Raw genomic sequence first — 9,266 nt, forward strand, 5'->3', positions numbered from 1 at the left:
TTTTTTAATTTATTAAGTGTCAAATATCTTTACATTATTTCTCATCAAACCAAAGCAGGATGTAATTTCTTCTAGTCTCTGATGCCTCTGGAGCTTCTGCCTTTATGTGTGTGACTATATTCAATGATCTGAATGAAGTGTACATGGGTGCTAAATAAAAGAGAACTATTGTGTACAATGTGTTTAGGAGGAATGTGTGTTACACTCCCTGAGACCCTTGTATGGCTGCTTGATGTGTTTGTGTGTGTGGTTGTCTGTGGGTCTGTCTCTGTGTGTGTGCAGTAAAAACAAATGTTTTCACCACATATTTAATTGTTTTATACCCACGCACGCAAGCCATCATTTAACTGACATAACCAACAATGGTATTCAACAGAACGGTACACAGCATGCATAAAAATGTGCCTGTGACAACAAAGAAAACAAACAGAAAACACATGTCAAGAAATTTCAGTCTGAACTGTACTCTCAGTCATATGTTTGGAAACACCTGCTAAAAAACAAACCTATATAGAACAACAATTACCAGAAGAATGAAGCCCTAAATAACATTAATAATGTTTACCTGCAAGATGTGTGTAACTGGAAGAATGTTGAGCTGCACATAAGCAGATTTAAAGAACGGTCAGCCAACACAATGCAGGGAAACTGCACAAATATATGCGCAATATTAGAAATAACTGTTACCTTTTATCTGAAACTCCATTGTCAAAATGCCTCCACTTGGATCTGACTCCATTCTAGCACTCTTTGAAATGCATGGAGTCTATAGGAATACATTTTGGGAGTTTTTAATGTGTTATAGAATCAGTTGAAAGAAAATTATGTGGTTGGTCTCATGCTTACCGGCAAACAGAAGAGCTTTTCACCATCACAAATTTGAACCTCACAGTGGAGCCAGACTGTAGACACCTTCTCTAATCGTTGAAAGCGGAATGAATTGAACTTGAACATTGAGCGACTGTCTTTGGCATTCTCAAATATGGTCACTGTATTATCTGAGGAACAGCTGTGATCAAAAAGTACAAAGTTGCTCAATGTCCATTTTACCAGCTCAGATTACTGTATAGGTGCCCTTTGTAGTTCCAATTACAAACAGCTGTTGTAGCTCATTCGTTGATCCGCATGCTGTGTTAATCCCTTTTATCCTGTTTACCCCAATAGATCATAACCAACAAAGAGCATATTTAGATGGGGTGTTCTCAGCATTGCAATAATACTGATGTGGTGGTGTGTTAATGTGTGTTGTGCTTGTAAAAGTCGGTCAGAGAGGAGTGCTGCTGGAGATTATAAACACCTCAGTGTTGCTGCTGGACTGTGAATTGTCCACCAACAAAATTATCTAGCCAACAGCGTCCTATGTCCACTGACGAAGGACTAGAGAATGATCAACACAAACTGTGCATCAACAGATGAGCTACATTCTCTGAATTTACATCTAGAAGGTGGACCAACGAGGTAGCTGTGTCTAACAGAGTGGGCAGTAAATGTTCAGGCAAAATGTTTAAATACTCCAGTAGCAATGTTGTGCCTGATCCCCTCGTACCAGTGCAACACGCGCTACCACACCACAACTATCTCAGTGTCACTGCAGCACTAAGAATGAGACACCACCCAAATCATACCAGCCCTTTGGTGGTCCTGAGGGGGTGCTAGCTATTGAAGATAATGAAGAAAGTGTGCTAACAATGAGTGCAGACCAACGGAGGGACTACAATGTGTAATTGTAAAACTACAAAGATCACCTATACGATAAGTCTAGCTGGTAAAATGAACAATGAATGGAAAAACAATGAGGTAGCTTTAATGTTAAGGCTGATCGTTGTACATGTATTTAATAACACATTTTACTTTACTAATAAAGGTGATATTACTCCCAACATAGCAATTATACACAAGAAACACCCAATGTTGTGTGTGAATACCTGAATTAGTGACTTCAGCTTAAGTGCAACAATTATAGATAGAGACATTTAGTTGTGTACACACAGTTTGCCTAATCCCCATAGAAAAGTGTGATACGAAATGGGGATGCTGTAGAGTGGCTTCATTGAGCCTGAGGTCTCTGGGCAGTAGAGCAGTGGATCCAAAACTAATCATCCAACATCACTACCTGACCTCAGTAATGTTCTTGTGGCTATATGCAATCAAATTCTCACAAAGGTGAATAAAAATAATACCTTTCAGTCCAGAAGATATTTTGGATGTGCTTTTGTCCACAAACTTTTGGCCAGAGTGTTTGTCTCTTAAATGTGTAAAGCCCACTCCCAATAATGTCTATAAAAATGATGCACCTTACCTATTGAGGATTAAACTCCATCTTTTCTTGTCTGTAGAATAGGGAGTAGGTGTGGCCCAGCAATTAGTTATAACCACCTTAAATCTTTGCAAAGAGATGAAAATGTAGTTAATCTATATAAAGCTTGAATGTACTGTATATAACTGATAATAGAGTGATGACATACCTGTTGCTCAGGCCTTTTGCCTCAATACCAATAAAAACTTCAGAGCCAATTTCTGACGTATCGATCACATACGGAGCATCTTTAGCATACAAGAACTTCGAGTTCTATAAATCATACACAGGATATAAATGTACATACGCCGAAAAGACCAATGCATGAGCAATATGCCATGCATATTTCATGTTTCGCTTTTTAAAGCAGCCTTTCAGATTTTCCATATGCCGTATTAGTTTCCCCTGATAAACTTTTCCACATATAAAGTACTGAAATGCACAAATCATGGAATGTTTTCATGCAGAGTTTTAAAATGTTGAAGCTATACAATAATCAGTACAGCTGTGCATTACATATGACTTACATATTAAAGATAAAAACAATACCAGCCTGTTTAATTCTAAAGAATAAAGCATTCTAAAAGACAAAAGTAAAAAGTTAATGTAGAAATTATTAATGCCTGTTCTGATTACATGAGACCTTAAAGCATATTCACTGGACCACATCCCTTCACTGGCCACTTTTGAAACTTTTTTTTTTTTTGAGGAAAATCGCCGTACTCACTGTGAACACGTTCATAGACAACTGAGACTTAAAAGAACCTAAACTCCCATTGTTGACATAAACTGTTGCCACTCTGGAAGAAGCAGAGGGTTTAGTAAAAAGGCTGCAAGTCATTGGTCAGAATGCATTCTCATACAAACAGCTACTGAATTGTGTAATCAATGTAATAGGGTGTACCTTTGGCTAAAGACGGCATTGTTGACCAAGTATGCCGCTTTGTACGTGCAGCTGAATGTGTAGTTCACTGGCTGATTCCGCACTGTGAGTGAAGAGTCGTTGGACACTATAGAGTTGTAGAAAATGTATCTTGGGTCTTTGCCTCCTACATACTGTTTAGAGGAGGGGGTGATGGACATCAGAGTGTATTGTTCGGTTTAGTTTGCATTCATCTGAGTTCAATTTAAACTATGCACGCACAGAGTTGCAGGCTGCATGTACTGTGTGCTAATATGTGTATAAATATGTTAAAACTTAACAAAATTAGTAAATACTTTAAAGAAAACTGAACTGAAAATACAAGGCTCACAGCAATGATTTATATTTTGTCTCTGTCCAAAGAAAAACATGTAGATTTAGTTCATCATTTTTAATTCATCATTTGAACACAGCAGCTTTTCATAATGAATGGAATTTCAATAGAAATGCTCCAAAATTACTCGGAATAGATTAGTTATAGTTAAGTAGGCTTTTTATTTACTTCTCCTATAAAGTTTCTATAATGGAGATTAACTCATTCATTCACTTGTTTATTTTCTGTGATCACTAATCCAGTTTAGATTTGCGGTGGGTCTGGAGCCTACCTGGAATCACTGGACGCAAACGTAGGAACAAACTCTGGAGGGGTTGCCAGTACTTCACAGGATGACATACATTCACACATTCACTTACACACTAACCTAAGGACACTTTGAGTCGCCAATCCACCTACAACCGTGTGTTTTTGGATCGTGGAAGGAAACGGGAGCAGCTTTTCATTCGTTCCTTCATTGTCTGAACTGCTTATACAGTTCTATTATGGAGATGCATGTCATTATTTGGGCAGAGACAGTTTGTATGAAGGCGTTTATATTGAAAGCTCTTTATTAAGCTTCAGAACTAAGACTGAAGTCATCTCACCTCAGATAGCGTGCCACAGTATGAGTTGTTTTTGGGTGTGAGGTCAGGGATTGTGAAGCGGTAGAAGCCAGGAGTGTTAATTCCTGAGTAGCACACACCTCCCAGAGACAATTGCCCTATCTCCCACCCATATGGGCACTCTGGAACATTTGCAATGATGGCATTTGGAAAACAGGAAACCATGACATAATCTAAAAATAAGAAAAACATATACAGCTTTTTTTCTCGTTTTTTTTTTTCACAGAGATTCAAAGCATAAAATCACTGCTAAATGAAACAATTTAGGAATTTCGTATGGGAAATATGTGTTGATGTTCTGATAAGCACCAGCTTTTTGAGGAGCGCAGGCCCATGTGACTGGGAGAAGAAAGAACAGCGCACCAACAGCAGCCATTCCCTAAAGTAAATGGGGAATAATGTACTGATTACAAGTTAACTATTAATATATAAATGGGCATATGAATTCTGATTAAAACTATTTTTTGAAGTTCACAATCTGAGATATACATTTATATACTGATCAATATTATTGCTAATGTCATTTTTGTTATTATTTTTTCCTGTGTTCATTTTTCTGTATCGTTTGAACACACTACCTGCTCTTTTCAATGAATGAAAATTTCATCATGCTCCAAAGTGCAGACACTAAATCATCTTAACATTCTGTTATCACAACACAACTTGAGAAATACAGTGTTTTGGACAGCGGCAAGTTACAGAAACATGTAAGATATAGTTACAAGCACAATGTACTCCATAAAATAATGACAGGAAAATGAAACGTACAGTACCTGTGTTAAAGTTTTGCCTGATGATTTACCAGATGGTCATGATATTTGTGCAGTGGCTGTTTCTTGGTGACTGAAGGCAGGTTTGACTATTCTGTCTGAAGGACCGTTTTATATTTCTACAGGCAGGCTCTATCCCCACTCTCCTCCCTTGTCTGCCAGTCTGGCGAGTCCATTTGGTGATAGCATTGTGGAGCTCAGCACAAAAGCTTTCTGTCAGACATTGACTTTTAAATGAACAGTATCTCAGGGGAAGGCCACTTTCTTAAAATTTACACAGCAACATATCTGTTCTTTCTCAGGAAAACGGTACATTTAAGCCATACGTTGCTTGGTTTACATTTTTATGGCCTAAAAAGTAGGGTTTTGATGGTAAGGGTGGTGTACACTTCACACTCTTGATTTGTTACATAATGGTCTTAAGTCAGGTTGAGTAACAGTGCACTACCACACTCTTAGCACTTATCTCATACATCCCATCTTCTCTGGTGTTGTTCCGTGGAATTTTAGGGCTCCGATGCCATCAGGGTCACTCTCATTCAGCTCTGGAGAAAATGGAGGAGGGTAATTACTGAGAGCCTTACAAGAGCTCTATCAGAGATCTCATGGGGTTTTATCTTGGAGAGATGAGTTAGTCTAAGTAACCATAATGACAATACCTTTCTTGTCCTTCAGTGGCAGACATAGACAGACACAACAAAGAAAAACTGGTGATTTCTTTCTTTCCATAAGAGCTAAGTATTGCCCATTCTTAAAGGAACCATCTCATACTAACCTCAGTCTCATAAGTGAAGAAAACATTACCTTAGTATTCCATCTCTCTCCAAGAAAAAACATGTATCTCAATGTTTACTACATCATTTGAACACAGTAATTGTCCTTCAGGTTGTGTGACAATTTCAAGATGAATGGACCAATAGAAATGCTCCAAAATTACTACTTCTGTAAAGTAACTTTTTCTTTTGACAGTCACGATTTGCTGTATTTAGTGAATGATAGAGCAAACATTGATTCAATGTACATATTTAATGCAAATCAATGGCATTTTTTGAATGAAAGGATTTAAATAAGTTAAACATTTTGTTAGCATTTTTTTATGTTAATGTATGGAGCATTAAATACATTTCAGTCTAAATTTTATTGAGAAATTAAATAATTTATAATGAGAATCTAAGACATTCTATATCAACTGGTAAAATGTGAACAAAGCCTTTTAGTGAAGTGCAGGGGTGTTTATAGAAACCAGTATAATTCCACTCTTAGTTTGTCCAGGTGTTAAAGAGGTATACTCAATCAAGTTTAGTCATCACTTTTCAGGAAACTAGAATCAGAGATATCATATATCAAAGAGAAAACTGCTGAATGTATGAATGGCACACTTAAAAACAGCTGCTGATGAAACAAGAAGCCTAGAGTCAAGGAAAAGACAAGACAAGAGTCTGACATGATAGAGATGTGCCATTCAGAGAGATTGTGTTTCAGGCTCTGTGAGAAAAGCACATTTATCTTTGGCCTGTTTGTCTCCTGTGCATTTGAGGGTAGAATAGTATCCTCACTTAGCCTTTTCATTATGCGTGGGGTTGAGGAATACATCAGGTCAATGAGTTCTGCTTAATCACATGGCACAGTCACTTTAACTCCCAGGGCATTCATGGATCTTGTTGATTATGTCCTGACAGTAAATAGACACCTTATTAAGCACTAGTATACATTATTATAATCTTCCTCACAGTCAATGATATAAAATATTTTTAAATGTAAAACAAGTTGAAGAAAAATAGAATATAGTAGTAATTTGACTATTTAATTCATTCACAGTTCATTTTCTGTAACTGCTTTATCCTGTTCAGTGTTGTTGTAGGTTCAGAGCCTAACTTGTATCACTGGGCACAATGCTAGAACACACCCTTTACGGATGACAGTCCATAACAGGGCATTACACACTCACACATTCACACCCATGGACACTTTTGCACAACCAGTCCAGTTACCAATGTGTTTTTGAACTGTGGCAGGAAAGATGAGCATCCAGGGGAATCCACACAGACATGGGGAGAACACACCAAACTCCTCACAGACATTGACCAGAGGCGAGATTTGAACCCCAGGACCATGGAGATGTTTGACAGCGATGCTACCTGTTTTGCCATCATGCTGCCCAATTTGACTTTTTTTAAAAAAAAAAGAAGAAAAATGTTTTATAAAACATTTTAAAATAAGATTTGAAAATATTTCTTAGCTGCTCTGTACGAATCTGCTGGACCAACATGTGGAAACCCTTAGCCAGGGATAAAGATGACCTACACTACTGATGTAAAATGATAGCTTTGTAAAGATAGTCCAAGCTCAGAGATCCTCCATGATACAGTTGAACATTGCAAAGAGGGCTCTTACAAGTTTGCAGAATGGCATTACCATGTGAATAGAGAAAACCTCTGGGATGCATAAGAGTTCAAAGCCTCAGAAACTATGGCAGATACAAATCAACTTTAAGGCCACGAGCTCAGGGACAGCTAACATTACAGCACACATCAAGACCGAGACTGAGAGCCTTCCAAACCTTCAGAATTACTTGAGCTTTCAGTGCATTATGTAATACTGGAATGCTTTTTTGGCTCTGTCACCATGTCTACGATAGAGAAGAGTCAACATGTAGTGCTTAACAGCATTTTAATAGCAACTGTTTAACTAATTTAAAGACATGTCAATAAGCTCAGATTTTTTTTCCATTTGTAAGAACGAAAGTACTCAAAACACTTGCTACTCATTGTGATTTCCAATAGCAAAATGGTAAATGTATGCTGGGTGCTGTAATAAGAAAAAAAAGTAGATAATTAATTCATGAAAATTATATAAAATTCAGAATTCTAATAAACTGATGAAGCTGAGTAAAGTTGACAAAAAATAGCATAATACAATCTAGACCAGTGACATTTGTCAACAAAAGTGCATACCTAAAAGCCTGTTGGACATGTCAGCTCTCCATTTCTACTCCTGGTGTGGTCGTGGATGTCAGGCTCATTCATCATTCATTCATTATCTGTAAGCGCTTATCCAGTTCAGGGTCACGGTGGGTCCAGAGCCTACCTGGAATCACTGGGCGCAAGGCAGGAATACACCCTGGACACAGACACACACACACATTCACTCACACACTCACAATCCACCAGGCCATAATCTTGTAGTATTTCTGGTATTTAATGTTCTGTGGTGTTTAGTTGTCATGGCGACTTTCGATTTGCAGGATTTTTTTGATTCCCCTAGTGTTAAGGTGCTTGAGACTTGTAAGAAGGATGATTTGATTATGATAGCCAGACACTTCAGTCTTCCTATAACAAGGGCTATGTTAAAAACAGAAATTTGCAGTATCATACGACATCTAATAGAGTTGGGTATGTTAAGTGTACCAATGTGTGTTTTTGGACTGTGGGAGGAAACCGGAGCACCCGGAGGAAACCCACGCGGACACAGGGAGAACACACCAACTCCTCACAGACAGTCACCCAGAGCGGGAATCGAACCCATAACCTCCAGGCCCCTGGAGCTGTGTGACTGCGACACTACCGTGCCGCCGGATGTCAGGCTATTATGTATTATTTTGTGAGCAGAAAAAAAAACATAAAACAAAATTGGAAACACTTTTAAGATATTCCCAGAGGCCATATGTCAGCCAGAAGAATATTTTGGTCACTTTTGCCTAACATCAATTTGGCCATGGCTAGCACAGCCATATCTGTGCCAGAAGATATGTTACATGGGCCAAAAGAGCTTGTAACAATGATTTAGTTGTTGGGTTGAAATGATTTCGTAATTAAAAATCCACTAAAAGGGAGATACACATTTTTTGAAGAGCAGCGGAAGATTTTGTGGTGTTTTGGGGTTGTAAATAATGTGGCTTATATTAGTGCTGTTTCTTGTCACTGACACTGTAGAGAAAAAATTTACATCATATTTTTATCAACGACTTTGGCTGAAACTTTGATATATGCGTGTTACTCACATTACACAACATAAAACGCGTGAAGAAATGGTGACCTCTTGTGGATATTTTGAACAGTTCAGACTCGAGTAGGTCCTTCTGTTAGAGAATGAGAGATTTGATAACCCATCACAACCCAACCACCTTATGACAAACCTCCTCAAGGACACCCCCCCACCCCCCACCACCACCACCTCCCCGCACCCAAAACAAAAATTACAAAATACTATTAAGGTGGTCACTGGAAATCTTTTCTTTGATCTCTACTTTTTCCTGTTGAATAAAAAGTTAAAGGTAACAACTAATCACATTCATATTTGTATTTAAATCCCAGACACATTTAAGGAAAACAGCTTGCTT

The 9,266-nt window shown here is 38.0% G+C and overlaps 1 protein-coding gene and 1 long non-coding RNA gene across 2 annotated transcripts; both read right to left on the minus strand.

The window, feature by feature from the left end:
• Positions 1-22: 22 nt before the first annotated feature.
• On the minus strand, positions 23-5,096 carry tectb (tectorin beta). The gene is made up of 11 exons (XM_066666427.1): positions 4,931-5,096; positions 4,467-4,536; positions 4,140-4,330; positions 3,201-3,352; positions 3,024-3,096; positions 2,466-2,569; positions 2,300-2,383; positions 847-1,009; positions 688-766; positions 566-598; positions 23-405 (listed from the first exon to the last, which is right to left on the minus strand). Exons 2-11 carry the CDS (start codon positions 4,531-4,533, stop codon positions 344-346), a joined length of 1,008 nt encoding a protein of 335 aa, XP_066522524.1. The 5' UTR covers positions 4,534-4,536; positions 4,931-5,096; the 3' UTR covers positions 23-343.
• A 290-nt stretch (positions 5,097-5,386) lies between these two features.
• On the minus strand, positions 5,387-9,010 carry LOC136691072 (uncharacterized). The gene is made up of 3 exons (XR_010801828.1): positions 8,928-9,010; positions 7,882-8,047; positions 5,387-5,472 (listed from the first exon to the last, which is right to left on the minus strand). It is a non-coding gene; the product is annotated as an uncharacterized lncRNA (long non-coding RNA).
• Between the last annotated feature and the right edge of the window lie 256 nt (positions 9,011-9,266).

The sequence above is a fragment of the Hoplias malabaricus genome, chromosome 3 (assembly GCF_029633855.1).
Source record: "Hoplias malabaricus isolate fHopMal1 chromosome 3, fHopMal1.hap1, whole genome shotgun sequence".
Classification (NCBI taxonomy): Eukaryota; Metazoa; Chordata; class Actinopteri; order Characiformes; family Erythrinidae; genus Hoplias; species Hoplias malabaricus.